The sequence below is a fragment of the Apteryx mantelli genome, chromosome 5, assembly GCF_036417845.1.
Source record: "Apteryx mantelli isolate bAptMan1 chromosome 5, bAptMan1.hap1, whole genome shotgun sequence".
NCBI classification, from domain to species: domain Eukaryota; kingdom Metazoa; phylum Chordata; class Aves; order Apterygiformes; family Apterygidae; genus Apteryx; species Apteryx mantelli.
This window is the reverse complement of record NC_089982.1, coordinates 62,930,878-62,952,428: the sequence shown is the minus strand read 5'-3', so window position 1 is coordinate 62,952,428 and position 21,551 is coordinate 62,930,878. Positions and strand designations below refer to the sequence as shown.

At 36.6% G+C, this 21,551-nt stretch overlaps 1 protein-coding gene across 1 annotated transcript in view; it reads right to left on the bottom strand.

Annotated features, from left to right (window-relative positions):
• ARAP2 (ArfGAP with RhoGAP domain, ankyrin repeat and PH domain 2) overlaps positions 1-21,551 on the bottom strand; it is a 121,770-nt gene that overhangs the window by 74,512 nt on the left and 25,707 nt on the right. The window contains exon 8 of the mRNA XM_013949576.2: positions 18,891-19,072. Within this exon, the coding sequence (XP_013805030.1) occupies positions 18,891-19,072 (182 nt within the window). The remainder of the gene's footprint in view (positions 1-18,890; positions 19,073-21,551) is intronic.

Sequence of the window (21,551 nt, the reverse complement as noted above, 5' to 3'; positions counted from 1 at the left end):
TTTAACATAGATTTTAGGTGATAGTTACATATCATGGATTGGAATCAAAAGCACCAAGAGTAAAAATATACATACTCACTCTTGGTCTTACTAATGAGGTTTCAAAATGTCAGTGAAGCATATAGTATATAATTACACACACAAAAAAACCCTCAAGCCCTGATGAGCTGAAGCTGTCTGTGCATGTTAATTCTGTAGCTTTGTGCTCATCTATTATAATACCTGGGGGTCATCACATCATCAATTTTAGGTTCTTTACTTAGTTAAGCAAAATTCCCAAGTTCTAAGCCCAAAAATAGAATCACTTGAGAATGATTCAGGCTACAATTTACAAAACATTTTGGTGATGAGGACCTGACATCTATACTTTTGTGTGGGAAAGAAAAACAAAAGGATGGGGAAAAATGAAAGGACAGGGAAAAAATGGAGGGCAGGAAAGAAAGGGCAAAAGAGAGAGCAAGGATAAAAGGAAAAGAGAGGACAGCAGACTGACTCTAGTCAGTGCCGTGCACTGCAGGGCTGTTTACAGCAGAGTGGTCTGGAGCGGAGTGCATTAGCTGTGCTACTGGAGCAAGCCCCTCCAGGGCAATTACGGCAGAGGCATCCAGTGCCTGTGCTTTGGGATGGCTCCGTGCTGCAAGCCAAGGCACAGGAAGTGGGGACAATTGAGAGAGTTGCTTCAAAAACGTGTTCCTGTCTAACACATGAATACAGTTACATCCTTAGATCACTTATCATTTGTGTTACAAATCTTTTTATCCACTTACTACAGAAGTAATTTAGAACCTTAACTTGGTGTTAAGGTGTCTGAATTTGGCAGGTGTCTGAATTTTACAGTATGAATACAGTTTTAAATCACTTGATTATGTACCACCAGGCCTATGCCTTGCTTGCTGAACGGACTGATCTAGGACGTATGAAGATGAAAACCCCCTTACTCTACAGACGGCAAAATACAAAAAAGGGAGGATCACATAATTAATGTGACTGAATACTATCCTGGAGAGCTGGCTCTTATCTTTGCCTTAGCCAATTTCTACACAGTAGAAATCAAAAGCCTTAGCATATAGTCATTTCATTGCACATTTTTCATTTTCTAGTATTTGACTTAAAGCTCTAGGGTTTCATCTGCAGAACAGCTGAGAACTAGGAAAGCAGTACTTCAAATAGGTATGGTGAGACATAAAACTCTCCCCTCCTCTCTCCCCCTACTGCCTCAATGAAAGAGGGAGAAAATAGATAACGCAAAATATATGGATATTTGAATCATACACCCTGTCTCTCAGAGCTGTGTGGTCATAAGGAGGAGGCAATCACCTTCCCTTATCTAACAGGAACTGACGAAAAATAAGTTAATCCTTGTTCCTCAAGTAACCAAACACAACAAGTACTGATCATTTCCTCAAAGAACAGTCCTCCATTGGTGAAAGATTCTTGCTTTAAGGCAGTTTTCAACAGCATGCAGTAAAAAGCACATGGGTTACTTGGTGAAAAGAAATTAGGATGTTACTAACAGTTGCTAAGTAAACAACGCACTGATTGAGCTACTGATCCTGTGGAAAAAGAAAAAGTAAGATATCACTGTATCTCCTGCACAATAATAGATTCTACAGATTTAATTGTGTGAAATTAAGGTTATAGAAGTAACCCACCTTTCTCCCAACTTTAGAGCGGGCGCACAAATCTGTAATCATGGTAATGTTCTTTCACACAGATCTTGTTTGAATTTTCACAGGTTTTTAGTTCAGTTTCCCAAGAAAATGAGGTTTACATAATCACAGGTACATTTGACTCTTTACTTAAACCCAAATATGTTCTTAATCTAGACAGATGTCTGACTTCAACCAAATTCAACATAACGGCAGCTATTGAAGAACTCAGGTCTTAACAAGATGTAAGGAATATAAGTCAGAGCAGAGGACAACAACTCTAAATGTCCCCTCTCCCCTCCTTCCCACTCCCTGAAGGAAAGGCTTTAGTGTATGTTCACAGTGAATTAAGACCAGATGATACAGTCTAGGAAGAGATGTCCAAAGACCACAGCTACTAATAAGTACTAATAATTAAACATATAAATACAAGTTTTAATTTCTTAGTCCTCAAAATCAGGAAAGAAGACAACAATGAAAAGGACAGCAAAAATCAAAATTCCAGACATCCACAAATTTCTCACTTCTACAGAAGCAAGCTGAAAGAGAAGGAAAACCCCCCCCCCCGTCCTGCAAACATACTTGTCATTGATGTGGTTCTTCAATAAGCTGGACCCACCATAAATCACACTGACCTATTTTTTAAATATGGCATTTACCAGAAGATTACACCCAATATCTGGTTTGGGGGGTTATCAATTGCTTTGTTGTATAATCACCAACAAACTCTCTGAATTAAGAGCATGTTTCAAAATCAGGGTTATGAAAAGGTCTTCATATAATGACACAAAGATTACAAATAATTTGTATGTGTGCCATTTAGTGATGGTCCAATAACCTTTTTTGTTATTTCTGAAACTGTGAGAGCTGTGCAAGAGTGTAAGTAATTGAATTCTAAGTAAAGCTGTACATTTTAACTCAAAGCAGTTGAAAGCTATTACTAGAAGGCAGAGTTCATGACTTAAAGGTACCACAGTCATTTGCATTGCTGCTTTAGAAAAATACTGAAAGGACTGAATTCTTCAACTGTATTACAATTCAGAGTTCAGCCAAGGTACAGAAAGTGTGATTCAGACCATAATCGATTCTGCACATACATGCTTTCTTTTCCTTGTCACTCAAGGCACTAGGAAAGCACCACAGTCTCAAATCTGAGTCACACAAGAATTAAGCATCAAAAGCAAGCTGATAACATTGCATGTCTAGCTATCTTCCCCAATACCCTGACAGATATCAAACAGGAGAGACTTAACTGCTCTTTTTTGCACCTCCATGAAAAACTGGCACAGACAAGATTCCCATTTGAACAATTACTGGAACTTCTTTCCGGCGGGGCTCCTTGCTACCATGTAGCTTGTTCACAGTTTGGCATCTTATTAGCTAAAGACGCTGGAGCAACTGCAGCATGCCTGTGCTGTGATCTTTACGTTTGGCTGCCTCTAGAAAAGTCATGAGCTGACACAAATGTGTGCAGCTAAAAAAATATGTAAACAAAATTAAAAGCCTGTCATGAGCAAGCACAGCCTATATTCACGGCTTTCACCTTTAGTCTTATTCCAATGGTCATTTTTAACAGCAACATTTCACTGCTCAGAGTAACAGAGAGTTTATTCCTTGCTATTCGCTTGATGCATTTTTGCCCCAAAGGGATGTTACTCCAACATAAGTGAAACCTCATATTATTACCTGGAAATTCCTCAATTGTCCTTGCTTTTATTGTTTGATCCCTTCCATCTGTTTCTTTGGATTTTTATTTTTTTTTAAGCCCAAACATGTTTCCCTATAGTCACCATCTCAAACTTGCATATATTTTTAAGCATTTCCACTGTAATGAGCACCCAGAGCACCTCTTGTTGATGCAAAAACATTTATAAACATAGCTATTACTATTAGAATTTTAAGTAGCCGTCTGGATCCTTCTTTGAAAGTGGTTCAGAACTGGAAGCTCTCTTGGCAAATTTATGAAGCCTGTTCTCTGGAGACAAGTAGGATCTGTACATTTTAAAAGTACCATGTACAATTATGGCTTTCTAAATTCACATTCAGAAGGTCTACATACTCACCAAAGATCTTATTATGTATTCATAGTCTAGACAAACTGCTAACAAAGTGCTTAAACTCCTAGAGGAAGGACAGATTGTGAACATTTAGGCAATATATACAATTGCCATCATGCAAAATTGATGACCTTCTTTACAGACCTCTTTATACAGCTGTCACTGGACAGAAGAGAAGCCTAGTAAGATAACTCCTTCTCCACCCCAACCAGCAAAACAGGAAAATCTCCAACCAAGGTGTTCCTGCTTTCCCCCAAATTTACCTATGGAGAGGAACAAATATGGCATTGACAAGTAAAAATATCATTGAGTAAGCAACAATGCTTTTACTCTTTGATTGCAAAGAGAAAGCTTTCGAGACCCTTAGTCCTCTTTTATATGTAAAAGCAATTATTTTTATCTTACTACCTCCTACTTTATTAAAAAGGAAATGTACTTCTCTGATGTCACAGTTTACAAGTAAAAACAATGATTAATTTTACCTTCAATAAATGTATAATTATTAGCAGAAGAGGTAACATTTCCTTATGGAGAAAGTTTTCCAAAGCTTTTCTACTTGTCTCTCATGAATCTAATCTCGAAGTAATCAGCAAAATTCAAAGTATTTACAAAGGAGGATTAATATAAAAAAGTTCTTTCAACACTTTTTAAAGCTATTCAAATAGGATTACCTATAAAGAGCATTTTCACATCATAAAGAAAAAAAACCCCAACAGTTTCCATGGCTTTCCAAATTCCCTAAATTCCAAATATACCCCACTTCATCATCATGTAACTGGATCACTAATGATTTCCACGCTGATCTTAATAAAAATTGCAGTCCAGATTTCTGATCCTGTTAAACTGAATGGCATTTTGAGATTCCTGCAGACTACAGGAATATACAAAAAAAGCCTTATTAAGAGTACATTAACAAAATATGGCAATCTCTGGATTGAGCTAACGGTACATATTCCAGTTAGGAAAATTACACACACCTGCTGCTCACAGAACTGAAAAATTGCACTTTAACAAGTGTCATCATGATCTTGAGATTAAGTCAAAAAATAACCTAAAGAAAATACAGACCCACACAAAAACTTTTGACTGGATGGTATAAATTCTTATTTGTTTTAGAATACCTCTCCCTAGCAGAATGGAGACATTAAACCTCACCAAATTTCAGATTTACTTATAATCTGAAGTTCATATATTTTTGAAACATCTGAATCAAAATACATACCTATCTAAAAAAATTTTGTACTTATAAATAAATACGCATTTAGTAGAATTGTATTTTGCATGTGCACATACAGGCACGCATGTGTACTTTGAATAATGTGTTTTGGACTATATGGAGAGAGACACATTCCTCTAGAAGCCAGTTTAAAGCAGAAGCTTCTTACCATTGACTAGAATCAGAAAACTAAGGAGAGCAAACAATGACTTGTGAATTATTCCCACTTCCGGAATATTTATTCTAAAGCAGTGAAGGGACACCAGCACCTATAGTTTTGCCATACATTCTGCTATGCCCAGTGCAAGCAAGGGCTGATGCCAGGACAACAGTAACGCGGCACAGTGGCTCTTGCTGAGCAGGAATCTCTCCTGACCTACTCAGTCATTTCAGCACTTTCTTTCTGGGATGAGATTCTGCTTTTATTTAGTTCAACCATCAATATATATTTTTAAAAGAAAATACTTTCTTCTAATACCTTTAGATTCACACGTGCTAAATTGCCCTAGAGAGACATACAACAGAAAGATGAAATTAACTGACAAATGAACACATAGAAAGTATTTTGATTTTACATAATGCAAAACCACTAACAGACACACATAAAGCTCCTGTTTGGTGTTGATTAATTCTTATATTTGCCAATGCCTTTTGTCATGAAGATAATGTGATTCCACATGAAGAAAACAGTATTAATATAAATGTGTAAAAAAAGTTTCACAAATTAAAACAATTTACAAGCAAGTTTGCTACCTAAATACTGAAAAAGCTAGAGTATGAAATGCTCATGGAGTTACTCAATTCTCAGTAAATCAATCCAAAATAAGCAATTTTATCATGGGTTCGTAAAAGCTATTGCCATTTGCTTTTAGTGAAAATGTCTTTATTTTTTAAAATCTTTATTTTACAGTGATTATTAAATCTGAGAAGGACAACCACCACAGCTACGTATTTTATCCAAAGGGATTCACAACTCCATAAACAGTAGCCCCTTACAGCTACAGGAAGCTACTCAAACATTTTTATAATAGTCCAAAATAGAACGAGAGCCCAGTCCTAAAACATGTGAATTGAATTTACATTCAGGTTTGGCCCTAGAATTAATATAGCCTTAATGAACTGAACATCTGTGTTTTAATTAGCGTAATGGTCTAAATCTTTATGACTATCAGTCTTACAGACCTAAAAAGTTATGAACTGGAAAGCATCTTATGTAAAAATGAGCAAATTCAAGCTTGCAATAAGATTATTTTCTGCTAGTGAGAACCAAAGGTTAATATCCAAGAGAAAAATACAAACTGTTTGTACACACAAAGACAGAACAAGTTCAGCCTTAAGACAAGACATGCTATTTCTTACACTTACTCCATACCATTACAAACTAAAAATGAAAAAATAAAAAAAGAAAAATAATCAGAAAACATACTCCCTTCCAAAAGGCTGCAAACTCTGTATTGCAGAGATCTAGTTAGTAGAAAGAACACTAAAAGCTACACGATCTGTAACAGACTAGTTCCATTTACCATTTCTGCAGTTACTTCCTGTCAATTTTAGAGCTTTCCATTGTCATACCACGAATGAGCCAGGAAAGTCCTGCAGCATCCCAAAAAAGCTACAGCCCTGTGGCTCCCTCGTCGCATAATGATTCCACCAGCCTCCTACTCTCCTTTCACTTCTCCAGTCTCTCACTCCCGTCTTCTTTCACAAGGAAGAAATAAATCCTGCTCATCTGAATTTTAAAAGACCCTAAAAAAGCAAAACTTGCCAAGAGTGATGTTAACTGCTTCAGGGCACATTGTATGGGGGTTTCTGATCACTACTTACACTATTCTTCTAAAAGCATTAATACACTGAGTAATGTGGTGAATGGAAGCTTAACTCCCACATTTTGCAAATTTACAAATTTACTTCCTCAAAATTTGTTAGAACAGTTTTTATTTTTATTATTTTATGAATTTATAGTTATTTGAAATATGCATTACTATACTCAGATAACTTGAGATACCTTACAAATCATAGAGATCAGTAAAGAAACAGCACCTACAGTGCCAGCTTGCTGAAGGAAAGGCAAAAGACGTGAAGTCTTCAGCACTGATTTAGAGGCTGATCTAACAGCGACATTGTGACCTAGAGACCAGCAAACTGAAACTACTTTGTATCATAGCAAAGCACAGTTATGAAAAAGCTTTTCTGGTTCATACCCAAAGATATGCAGGTTCACCTCATCACACAAAAGCTTCATCAAGATTGCAAAGGCTTGATAAGATCCCTGTAAAAGACAGTCTTACAAATCATGAAACAGAACTGGAATTAGAATTATAAAATTGCCCCATTTGAGGATATTTTGAAATGCAGCAGCAGCATTTTGTACCAACTGTGCATACAGGTGGGGAGCTACAATGAGCTATAGTGTTTTTTAAGAATAGAAAAACTTCAAAAAATCCTTTTATATTAGCAAGATTGGGCAGTTGCTATCTGCAACGACCCAGCATTTTCCACCTGCGTTTTCCCAGCACAACCATGCCTTTAAGAAAGTAGGCTGAACAAGAATTCAGGCATGAAACAAAATACTTGGCAAAAATGAAACACTGGCAGTGCTGACATTAATGACAAAGCTCCAGTTGTCATTAGCAAAGCCAGAGAGTCACACCAGGCACTTGCATTTAGATCCTACTAGCAACAGCTTTCCGTAAACTGCCCTGCATATACTGAAAATGCGTCTTCAACTTTTTCCATTTACAAGGACAAGAAGCTAGAACAAAATCTGCACAGGCCTCTTAAGATTAATTTTAAAACACATGTACATGCAGTGTAGAAGAATGAAATTTAGGTCTGCTGATGAAAGACCTGCACAATTAGAAGAGCCCAAGAGCCAGCACCACAGACTCATGCAGAACTGTGATGAGATAACACCTTCTGGTTTTGTACCTACAGTGCACTCTATTAACCTTTATTTTTCCTTCTCCCTGTAAAATTCCAGAACAGCTCCCCCTGCATATATTCACAGAGATGTTTCTGATATTCCAGAGCTCAGCTATGATGGAAGGATGAAGAACACTGACCAGAATAGCAAAATGAAAACATCTAAAATAGAGCCTTATGTAACTCTTTTATACCCACATAACCATTTACTCGTGAGAACACCAATAAAGCCATGCAAGTTTCACAAAAATTAAACTGCTAATTGCACACATCAACTGTAAGTAGTGCTATTACCTAAGATCCTCAAATCAGACTTCTAACTTTTGCCTACTGCATGCTGTCATTTAATGCTAATAGTGAGAAAAGACTAAACAGGTAATATATCATCCTTTTTTTAGTTATAAAAGGAAAGTGAGAAACTGCCAGTTCAAAACACAGAGGAAGGATTACAGAGCACACAGGAAACACTCAGAGAAACAACTGATGTTTTTATTCAGTGTGAAACAAGCCCCATGTCTGTAAGCCAAGTAGAAAGGGCAGGCATCTCTGCTACCAGCGTGGGTTTGGCACAGTAAGGCAGCAGTTGGTGGAACCCCCCTCACTCGCTTTCTCTATGAGGCAAGTGCAAGGTCAAACAAACCAACCTGGAAGTCAGGCTCCATCTCCCACCTGGGCACCAGTGATGACCTGCCAGCACTGTCGCCTTTTCTTCTCTTAGAGCTACTCAGGTCTAATGAATTTTGCCTTGATCAGTGCTCCTCAACTTTTGTTCTGACCCCCATCTCTTGGCTCATCTCTTTTCTTGCAGCCCAGCAAATTGGCAGCTGCTCGGTTCCTTCAGGGGAGAGAAGGGAAAGTCAATTGTAATAACGAGCTGCAATTACTCCGGTGTTGCAGGAACTGAGCCGCTGTTGCTGACTGCTGTCATTTTATCTGCCTTTGAACTTCTTTATGACCCCGTGGCAAGGAATTATGGCCCTCAGCTGGAAAAAGCATCACACCTCACATCATCGCATGGTATCCTGCAGACACTCTCAAGTGCAACAGTATACATAGCCATATTAATTATACTAACGCAGCCCTATAGCTTCAAGGCCTTTTTCAAGCCTCGCTCAGGCATCTCCAACACAGTGCTGCACTGTGCACACCGACTGTAGACAAGTACACACGGCGAAAACGCGGCATAGTGCGGACAGACTCTTCCCTGCCCAGACGCAGGTGTACAGAAACCGGTACAACTTGAAAACATGTGGCAGCACGAGACAACGTGCACTCTGAAAACAGACAGGCAGCTGCTTTGCAGTAACCGATATGGAGTCATAGCTATCAGACAGCAGTACGTTTCTAAACTATCCTAACTCATGGTAACAGAAAGGACTGAGCAGGAGCTGAAATATTCTATTAAACAGCAGATGATGCTAGACTCCCTAAAAGGACTGGCAATGTCAATAATTAAAGTGCTTATCTTCGTGAGCAAAATGAATTTGCCAGTCATTGCGTTCTTCGGGTTAACAGTTTTTTAAAAGCAACTTTTATTAGAATTCCTGCAGAGGGATGAAATAAAGGTAGCTCTAAAAACTTCAAAAGAGAAAAAAATTACAAATAGACATTGTTTGAAATATTCAAAACATACTTATGTCATTAGACTTCACTTAGAAAACAAACAAGACTCCCAGCTCTTATTTCCTGAATCATTTCTGTGCATTTTCTCTATTGCTAAGCTAAAGATAATCTCCCTTCTCAACCACTGTCAAGTCCTGGTCACAAGTTCCTGCAGCTGCCTGTTCATACAATTGTTTGGCCACCTTTGACCTTCAGTGAATCAAACAAACCTTGACTTTTGTTATGAACTGCATGTAATGAAAAAAAATGAAAATGAAAATGAAAAAAAAAAATCCCACTATTTTTCAAATGCTTCTTTTAAGGACTTGGACATCAATCAATAACTTTGGTGCATCTCTGGGTGGTCTCACCCATATGCTGAGATAGCAATAACTTCTGAGTGAAGTTTTCTAGAAACATCTATAAGATATCGATTTTTGATGAGTGAGTTTTAAAACGTGCCATCTCTAACAAAATATTATATTGCAAGCAAATTTTTTAAGAAGGAGAATTTAATTTAATAACAATAGCACTGAAGTGTTTCATGAAGCAATAATTCAGTTTGAGTTAATAAAGTTCAAATTTGTTGGCCTAGCAGTTTATTAACCAAGGTCAGAAATCATTGCTGAGAAAGCACACTGGGGCATTCCCCATATTCTTAGGATGTTGTAAATCTTAAACTCCCTTCCTCTTGCTGTAAGGATGATGCATTTATTTAGAATAAAGTTTGTAGATATAAGACAGGTGAGAAAACTTGCTAGTAAATAATGCTCTTTGCTACCCTCTGAAACAATGTCTTACTACTCCAAATAATACAAAGAAACCAGGACAAACAAGAAACAATTTACTTAACATCCAAAAGATAAGAATGTCTCTAAAGCTACAAAGGCATTAAAGTTCTCAGTATTTTAAGGATTTTCTTTAAAATGGTTATTTTAAACTATCCACCTGATGAAAACTCAAATGGCCTAATCTATACAGACCGCTAAACAATGGCATCATTTGTTTTTGTTCAATTATTTTACCAATCCAAAAGTAACTCCAACCTGCCTCCCCTCTATTGTCAGTGATGATGCTGTTCACATTTTCAGTATACACTGTGCAGAAGATGACAATTCTGGGTCAGTTGTCCACGGCTTGATTAACGGTTTGTGACAAAGTAGGTGGAGGGTGAAAAGGGTATGAAGAAAAAAAGGGGGGTGGGGGAAATACAAATTCTGGACATCTGGAACAAATTCCAATGGTCCTTACTCTAACAGAGATCAGAGCAAAAGCAGCATCCAATCTTGAAAATTATCAAGAAGCAAAGAGAAATCCATCAATGTCAAAACAATGTTCTTCATGAACATTGGGCTTTGCCCGCTTACTCAGTCACTACAAAATAAAAACATTATAATCAATCACCTGCTTTTAACCGCTTGGGGTTCTAGACGACACGTTGTCAGTACAAGGCACATTAATGAACTATAGGCATACTCTTACGTTTCTCGTTAATGTACAATAATACTTTTTATTTAGTATTGCAACCAAGGAGAACATTTTAATCATCACAATGGGACTGCCAGCGCTCATCTGATCATACTCACAAAACAAATCCTAAGGTCAAGCATATTGCTATCCACTTCAAACTGGACACAGGAAAAAAAAAATTGTTTCACCTCTCTGAAAGCTGAAGGTTTACCTTTCACAACAGGTTATCCATGCAACTTCAGTCTTTATCTTACAGGCAACATACAAAAAACTCCTTGCAACACCACTTGTCTGAGTTCTCCCACACAAACTGATTTAAGGTTAGAGAAAATTCATAAACTGCATTCGGTTAATTGAGTTTTAACAGACTTCACAAATGGCAAGCTGATAACACAAAATATATTCTAAACAAATACAAATTTGCAATAGCACATCACTGCATTCTTGCCTACTTTGGAAATCAAATTCACATACACTATCATAACATATGACTGTGCTCATCTTTAAAAACTACATTTGTGGAATGAACACTTAAGCAATAGCATGTTGTATACAATCCCTCAAAAATATCCTACCCTTCGCTGTTAAATAATGGCCTTGTAACCTTATATAAAACAATTAAATTAATCAGCTACATGAAATTGTTTGAAATAAAGGATGCAGGCTGAGAAGAAAAACAAAAAGTAAAAATCAGTTTTGCCACTGGTATGGTTAAAAGTTACTTCTGTGCCAAGATATGGTCCATGCATAAAAGTAACAGATGTATAGAAAAAATGTGTTTTACAGTGCCTTTAATTTTAAAAAAGAAAAAGTAATCTAAAGGTACTGATAAGTGCTTAAGCAAGTCTCCTGTGAGCATTGACTGATATAGTTAAATTAAACAGAAATCAGCTAGGTACAAATAGCACTCTAGTTGTATTGAATTTTATGCTATCTTGAGCTATTGAAAAACAGAGTTCTTCTAACTATTTTTAAAACATAAAGTGCCTTTTTATTAATTTTATTGTCATCTTAACCCACTTGTTGCACAGTGCAAAAAAAAAATGAAAGCACTCTATAAGTACATATATTTATGGATTATACAATCCTTCAGATTCACTGGATGAAGAAATAATTTGTTCATGTGTTTAAAAAAAGAATACAGATGTGTTCTACCATTATAAATGAAAGTGCACATAGTGGTGCTTTGCTCCCTGTATTTAGGGCTTTTATTCAATAGATTATTTTAACATGGTATTTGAAGCCAAACTAGTAGCTCTTAAATGCAAGTAACACCAAGTATGATGATGGATAATGCCCTCAGATAGTTCCAGTTCTCTTGCAGGAAAACACATTTCCCCAAGACTGCATTAACACAACCTTATCTTATGTCAAGTTGTACCAAAATCTTCTTCAATTGCTTATGCATGCGTGGTGCCACTCGGTAAAATCCTTGTTCTTCACAGTATCCAAACAAATCCTACTTTTCTTCACTGCTAAGTTTTACGTGATTGAGGTAGCTGGCTGCATAGGTAATAGTCTACCAGAAAGCTTGACTGAACATTACTGAGAAGTTGATATCTTAGTCATTTCCCTTCCTCCTTCCCTACCCTCCACGCCAAATCAAACTAATCAGGAAGTTTTTGATCACTGTGGAAAAGTGTTAGGCTTTCTACCACACTCTATGATTGCTTTTATCATTATCTATGATATTTACACCTCAATAAGATCTTAATAGTGTAAAAAAAAACAAACAAGAAAAAAACACATATAAAACCCACAGTTTAATTCAACTGCACACCGAAGAACATAACTTTTTAATAAGCTCTATAACTTTAATTTTTGTTTAACAGAATTCCTGTTTATGCTCTTCTACATGTTCTTTAGTATCTTCAACACATTCGAACAATATCCTACAAAGTTATTTTCGAATGTAAAATGTAGATTTTTCCCTAAACAGATAGTCACTGTCACATTTTTCTTGTCTGGTTCTTACTGCAATAGCATATAATTTCAAATTTGATTTTTTTTTTTTTTTTTTGGACTAGGGTTGCAATTGGTTTAAATCTGAAGGAGTTTTGGTTGGAACAACAGCAAACCCTCTCCCTCCACGTAATTTGCTGTAATGGTTCATTTTGTGCTATATTGCAAGCAGAAAAGGAAGTTTTTAAGCTTTCTTACAGAATTCAACTTATCTTCCTTTTAGTTGTTTCTGATGTCATGAACAGCAATCAATCTTTGCCATGGTTCTGAGTGTGGAAGACTGGAATGAATTTGATGTCAAGGAACCGCTGGAAAATGAGGACTATGACCTTAATCTATCATCCCCTACAGCTTGATGAAAATGACTTTATTTAAAAGAGGTTGGATCATTTGCTTCTACTTCAGGTCGCCAATGTAACAGTGTATTTGATCTTAAAATGCCTGTTCATATTAATCCTCTCCCTTTCCAACATATTTTCTTGGATTTTTTTTTAATTTGCTACAGACTTGCATCATTTTAAAGTAAAGAGTAAAACCTGAATGAATCAAATGAGCACAAATGTTCATTTGATATCCTGCCTCCTCCACCTATTTAGGGCATCTTGGACCAGATTCATTCATAGGCTTGTTAACATGTTTGTTCATAGTTCTCACCAGCAGTCATGTCTATCACCAACTACTGCTCTTCTTTATAGACCTTCCCAGTTATTGTTACAAATAACTTATTGCTGTGACATCTCTGAAATGACACGTTCCCAGGGGTTTGAGGGAAGAGGGAAGCAGGGGAGAGAAGGATTGTTTCTTCTGATTTTTTCAGTTGCAATAATTACATCTTCCACTGCCCCAACTTCTCTCTCTCCCCAATATCTCCTAGCAACTACCTAAAAGGTCTTCCTGATTCCTTCTCCTGTTTTCTTTTGTTGTCTTTAATCTCCTGCCTCCCTTTCCAAAGCTCTGTCACTTGCTTTTGTAATATATTAACATCACAATACCTTCCTAGCTTGAATTAGCATCCACTAATCTTAGCTGGCACTTGAACTACTGCTCAAGGCTTCTTACTAGCTCTAAAAATCTTTAAGCAACTATTTTGCTCTCCACACAACTTACATTCAGCTCCTCTCTTCTTTCACATTGCTGTTGTCATCATCTCGCTCATTCCATATTCACAAATGTCATCGTGATGACACAGCAAAGAGTCGAAATACAAGTCTTTCTCATGCTTCTTCAGCAAGGCAAGCAATCATTACTACTTATCTTCAGGACTTCATGTAACTGTTCACCCTCCCTTGTTTGACACTCTTTCTACTGGACTTAACAGATCCTTTCCTTATTCTTTTGAGAGCTTCTTGTTCTCATCTATCCTGTTCATGATTATTATTCAGGATTACACCCTCTCCAAAAAGAGAGCGTTTCCTAATGAATGATTCCTTTGCAGATGATCTTCATACATTCTCATAGCCACAGTACCAAAGAGCCACAGACTTCTAAGTTTGCCTCTGAATCCCAGCTTCATCATCTCTGGCACTTGATTTCAAACATTCCTCTTTAAACCTGCATAATAGAGATACCTTAAAAAAAAAAAATTTCACCAGCACATATTCCCTTCATTTCACTCCACTGACGTTCACTTTTCTCTCTCTCTTTCAGCCTGTCAAACTCAAGTATCATCTTTGATTTGTTCTTCCACTTATCCCATCCATTCTCTACCTTTTGCCATCTTTTGTCTGTTTAATATCATTTCCTGTAATACATTTTATGTCATCCAGTTTTGCTTTAAATGCACCACTGGCATTAGAGTAGAAATTAAAATTATTAGGCACAATCTTACTGGTTCAGTCAACATGCATAAACGTTTCCATCTGCCACAGAGCAAATCATTTCAATCTTAATCAAAACAAAAAAAAACCCTGAAATCAGTAAGAGCATTGAGCCAAAATGAAACATGAGGTTTTTGATAAAAAATGGATAATATTTTGTGTATGTAACAGAGAGAGCACTCTCTTATCACCATTCAAGCTTTAACTTAGTGTCAACCATGGAGGGAAAAAAAAAACAAACAATCTTGGCACACAGCCACACATGCTATTTCCCAGTCTTTATATTTGGCAAGGTTTCCTCAAATCTCCCAGGTAAATACATCTAGTTTGGAACCACCCGAGGTTCCAGTGACAAAGAGGGTCCTGAATTCTCAAACACTTGTGCAAGCACTGCGAGACCTACGTCCTCCCTAATTTCAAATAGCAGGGAATCCTGAATATGCCCTAACGAAGAGAGTATATTCTGGTGGACTGGACAAGCGTCCATCACGGACCTTTCGATGATCTCAGAGGAGAGGTTATCACTGGCACCATCACAGCAGACTGACATTTCAAGCCAAGGTTTAAGCTGTCATGGAGCACCAGATGACATGTTTTTATTTAAGCACGAATGATTTTGAAATAGAAATGGGAATTTCAGTGAGTTACAGGTTGGAACAAATTGATTCTCTACGATCTATTTTTCACTTTTGCTCCAGTGAGGAAGTTTAAGAAATTCACACTACATTGAGAGTCAAAGAAATTGATGGTTTCATACTACCACTATATCACTGCCAGAAGCTTGAGCTAAACCAATCACTTTTTAACTAGAAATGGGCCTGAGACATGATGTTCTGATCTCAATCTGAACTTCACAAAGTTCATGGTGGTTATGCTAGGATTTGGTATTTGGCTTAGGTTCTTCTCCACTTTTAACAATGAAGAAAAAATCTTTTAAAGTACCAGTGACTCTTCTCTATCAAGTTTAATAGAAATCAATAAATCAGCTTGATCCAATCTCATTTCAACATTGTAAGGAGTCTAAATAGGTGTCTTTTAGCACTGCAGTTATAATAAACCCCTCTAATTCTCTCTGGGAGTAGTTTTAGTGTGGACATGAATTCCAATATGAACAGGATTCAAGGACATCCCTGGACATATCTGGCTGGTAATTACTGGGTAGAGTACAAACTTTAAATAGAGAAAGATTTTTAGAACACCAGAGCCCTCTACTGCCTTAACACCACATTACTGAGTTTTTTCTTAAATACTGCAATAAAAATCATGGAGATTTGGTTTTGAACATGAAAATAAAACATGAAAGGTACTAAGAGAAGCATAAAAAAGCATGCAGGCTTAAATACAGAAGTTATTCTTCCCAATTTCCAAATAGGCAAAAGTCATGTAAAGAGAGAGACATTTATTCAAAAGAAGAATCTAACAAGAAACCTCTTATGACCATTTTATATTTTTACAGTTTTAAGTAAATCAGCCTGGGGAAGGAGCTGGTTTTACACCACTGTTTGCAATTTTCGCACAGGCAGAAGAAACTGAGAAGCAGGCAGCACCTCTGAACTTCAGCCTGTTTCAGGGCTCTATTTTGTTTTGCCTGCTGCTGCACTGCAGTGATCTCTGCAGAGTGTCCATGCAGTAGAAAGGAATAAACAGAAAGGCTGTATAAGGGTGTGCTTTCATGATCAGCTAAAACTAATCTAAAATCAATGACTCTGAAAGGGCAGAGCTGATACAACCTACCATACAGCCACACAAGCAATAGATCCAATACACACACACACACACACACACACAGTCAATAAGCATATGCAACTAGAAGGAAATGGATTGGGGTTAGGGAGGGGAAAACAACAAAATAGTCTTAGATTACTTTAGATCAGTCATAATCTGCCCTGAAAAAGATATCAGAGCTATCAAGGACCCTTCCATAATGAATGACTCAAACAGTTTTCTATCAACACACATAGTCCTCAAAGGCAACACAGTCAGAAAAACTGACTCAGGAAAGAGGGCAGAACTGGGAATTTCCCCCATCAGCAGAGAAAGACCAGCGGACTATTTGAGGCAAGAAAGATGCTCTCTACGGTCATACACGAGCAGAATAAGAAAGAAGGAAGAAAGCAGGAATTGGATGACTTGTACCAAGACTCAAGAGGGACGTGGTCAGTCTCAAATGATCTACGGTTCTGTGGAACAGAAATTACTGTGCTAAGTCTGTAGTCCTCATTTAAGAACATATTTGTCCCTTAATCAAGAAGCTCAGAACTTCCATAAGGGAGCCCTCAAAAATATTCAAAAGTATAAATATAGTATTGATTCTCAAGTGAGAAGCGGCTCCTTACAATAAATATCCACAAACAGCAGATTCTCATATATGAAAATAAATTAACATATTTCATGGATTCTCATCAATGAAATATCTGAAAGCCCCATGGCAGCACAGTAACATTTAGCATCAGAGTATTGTGTCATCCCATAGGCAGAGACAAGTAAAGCAGTCTTCATCCCTTCTACCAGACTAAGCTGAGAGAATAGTGGCAAACTGCAATCTACTACTTTCTTTTTAATTCCTTTTTTTCTTTCTTTAAGTAAAGACCTTTGGTGCTAGAATTTACTAAAATAAACATAATTTAAATGACAAACCACCTGTTCATTACCATAATCAAGATCAGGGATGTCGGTATAGCTGTATTGTGCTCAGCTACGAAGACCAGTTCCTCTCCAGGGCGCTCAATCAGCCAAACACACTGTAGGCTTAAGTTCAATAAGATGCAGCCAATACACATTTGATAAGATATTACATGTCTAAAGCACTTACATGGAGTTTTATGATAGCTACAGAATAATATAAATCCATAAACTGCACTACATTTTTGGATCAGTTGGTTGTTGACTGACCTCAAACAATGCACCTAATGAGTTAAACTTCCTTGGAGGACAGCAAGTAGAAAGAAAAACTCTTTCTCAGTCTCAAACTTTCTGCCATGCCCTGGGAAAGAACAATAAGATATAACGCTGAACATTAAGCTGGCCCCCAAATCCATCTGAATAGTTTCACAAACAAGAGGGCGATGGGAGAGAAATTGAGACAAAAATGACAAATCTTACTGTCAGACCATTCACATTTGAAACATGAGATTGCCTGTACACAAATTTGCCTAGCATTATAACCCTGGTTTAGCAAAAATGGGCAAGCGCAAAGAACATACACAGGTTGTTTTTGCCTGCCCTCTGGTCCTTCTAGAAAGCAAATCTTTGTGTGACTTCAGAAAAACTCTTTCCCCCCCTAGAAGTGCACATGAAAATGGGTTAGATGAAAGACCTATCAAATCCAGTATTCGTACTGTTGTCTTTCCCTAAACAAGAGCATGAGAATAAGGCAAGCATATAGCAACAGCTTGTCAAAATATCCTCTCAGGCTCCAGCAACCTGTGGGTCAAGGATTTCCTTACACAGAAATAATACCTTTCACTCAATGTCCTGCAATTGATTTTTTTTCCCCACTGATTTGCCCAGTTGTTCACTGAACTCAATTATCCACACCTATCCTCCATATACACAGCATCCTATGGTGAGGAGTTTCACAGTTAACTACATTATTACATCATACTATATTCATGCCCAAAACAATACAAAAAACTCTAGATTTTGAGAGCTGAACTGATAGATCTACTTCATATTTTTTTTTAAATACTGGATTTGTTTAAAGTATTACAGTGCACAACAGAAACTGGTCAATCTAGATTCTTAAAAACAGAAAGAACAGCAGTTTTGAACATTTAACTAAAGTATCACTTAAATTTCACAATGTACTTCTGAATAATGCACTTTCTAGAGCACTGTATTACAGGAGGACAGTGAAACCAGTGCACAAAATAAGCCTTCTGAATTAGCAAAGTGCTTATGACACACACTTAAAGAGTGAATTAATCACAGCCCTGCCACTAATCTGTTGTGGCACTCAGGGCTTTTCACTTCACCTCACCATATATTCGTTTTTTTTTCCATTGTACAATAGACATAATGATACTTCTCCTGCTTTTTGAAGCCTTCTGAGAATAGCAGCAATAAAAGTACTACATAAAAAGAGATATGCATTCATATTGAAATGTATCTATTCACTAAGAGCCATCAATTTGTAACTCACTAGTTAAATCATCTTTATAAGCATTCATTCACAAAAAGAATATGAAAAATCTACCTGCTCATTTTTGCAGATCCACACTGTATTCCCCTGAAGCAGAATAAAGATTTTGGCTTTGTATCCTTTCAGTTCAAGATATCCACATTTCTCAGGGGCAACAGAAGTTCGAGGCTGAGAGTTATTATCAGACTGCGATTTCAAGGCATTGAGCATCGTATTAACCCAGTCATTCCTTTCTTCTAACAACAAAAAATTAGACAAAGACAGTTTATATGTTAAGCGGCAGCTCCATTCTTCACTACCATATTGGTTTTCCTGTTCTTTCTATTATATTATGCTGCTGTGTGGAAGAACTATACCAGATCAGAGTGAACATCCACCTTGAACAGGAGGTGGGAAAAGGAAAAGAAAAAAAAAAAAAAAAGTCAGTGGAGAGGTTAGAAAAAATATCCATTCCATTAACTCCCAACAATCAACATGTAAACTGAAAGTTATACAAACTATTTTAAAAATTGTGACTACTAGTGCTTAGATGCTTAATTTCAGAAAGCTTAAAGACTGAGGCCATAAAGGTGGAATGTCCACATTCTGGAAGATCAATGGAAAAGAACTATAGAAGTTAACGCAAGAAAAAATTGGGGAGCCCAAATATTATCTGTCACTGAAGAGGAAGCCATTCCTCAATACTATTTTATGTTTGGCCATGTCTTATGCAAAGACATTTGGCAGTTTACAATCTATTCCATTAAGGTATAGTGGTTAAGCTTGATATTGTCAAGGGAACTGAGTAACTGAGAAAATGCATGTTTGAATATCTTTTGCATGCATTATTAATTTAACGTCTCACAAATCTATGAACACAAGTAGGTGAAGTAATAAAGTTCCACTCAGTCCACTATGTTCACACATTCACCAGATTAAGAACAATATATTTTAATGCTGAATAGTTTGAATAAATTAGACTTGTCCTATGTGATAGCAACTTTGTGAAAATTCCAGTTCTTTGCTCTGAAGGATTCGGGTAGTGAAATATACTAGGCCAAATAATGAATGTGAAATTTTGACTACGTATGTATGTTGGCTCCCCCCCCCCCCAAAAAAAAAAAGAAAGAAAATTCTGTTCACATTACATATAAAGTTCACAAAATCAGTTCCCAACATTGCAAAGAGTACCACCAAAACAATAATGCATTTACTTCTTAATGTCACCTGTGTAATAAGGAGGAACAAATAAACAAACTTAAGCATGAGAGAATGATTTGAAGAAGAGGAAGACAGCAGCCTGACAATCTAGCACAGGGAAGATGATCTGAGTATTCCTCTTGGGAGTATAAATTTTGTTTTAAAACAAGCTTTTAAAATTGTTTGAAAATAGTTTTAAAAGATTACTGGAATTTTTAAGAATAAGAGAGCATCACATTAACCTGAAGTATTTTTGATAGAGTTTCACTCCAATCAAATAAAATCTGACCACATCTAGATAGATTATGCATCTAAATCATTATTACCACTTAACAGAATAATTTTTTGCTCCCAGATGCTCTTCAGCTTCCCAAGGCATTACATATAGTGTTTTTTACCTCTGGATATTTAAATCAATCAAAAAAATAGTGTTTTTTGATATATCATCAAAAAAATCAGAACACTGAATGTGAACAAAATGAGCACCAACAGTCTATTGACTGAGGACCTATACGGGTACAAAGCGACACAGGTCAGTGAACAAAGTGATAGTATTCTGTATTTTAAATACTCCAGCAGAAAGAAAGAAAAGCTAATAAATAAGGTCCACAGTGTGAAATACTTATAAAAGTCTCCATTTCAAAAATCTTTGAATAGAAGTTAAATACCCTTGGAATAGCCCTGGCGCAATTTTCAACCACAAATTCACAGAAGGACTAGAATCAAGTAACAGTTTGTGCACATACCAGAAAGCAAGCAGGGTTATTTGCATAATTTACTGTGAATACATCATCCAGCTCTGGATATAGCAAGGACCAAATTGCTTGCCCAACACATTTCTAAACTTAAGTGAACATCTTTATAGACAGGCCACTCTGTCCAAAGAGAGTTACATACCAAATAACACGGTACTAAATATTTTATAAGCAAGTATAAGTTGTTAATATTTTTATAGTATTCAAAGGCAACAGTCCATAAAGCAAATTATGGCCCTGCAAAATTTATGTATTTCACTAAGGCTGTTGCATTCCAATGTGTTAAAAAAAAAAAAACTATTTTAAAAGAAAACAAAGTCAAAAAATAATAAAATAGACCTACTTTTTAGCTGAGCTAACAGCATAAAAATGCCTGAAATGATCTGAGCCAAACCTGATAAGAAGGATTTGTTCACTGATCCTGCATTCCCATTACAGCCTACAACAAATGTTTACAACCAAGCTATAACCCATAAAAATGGGAGTTGATAATGGAAATGTAGAGAACCCCTAAGCTATAATGGTGCTGGCATGTACTGCTGTAAATACATATTGAGTATCTTTTAAGTACTCCTTAGGTATTCCATTTTATTTTATTATTTCCATAAATAAGTTAAATCATACATGCACTAATATTGATTCCACATATTATAACTGTTGGTTGATAAAGTATTAAATTAGAACATACACTAACTTCCCATTTACATTTGTATTCTCTGTCAACAGATCATTGAAAATACTGTATAAGACAGTAAATAAAGACACCCTGAAAAATCCAGAT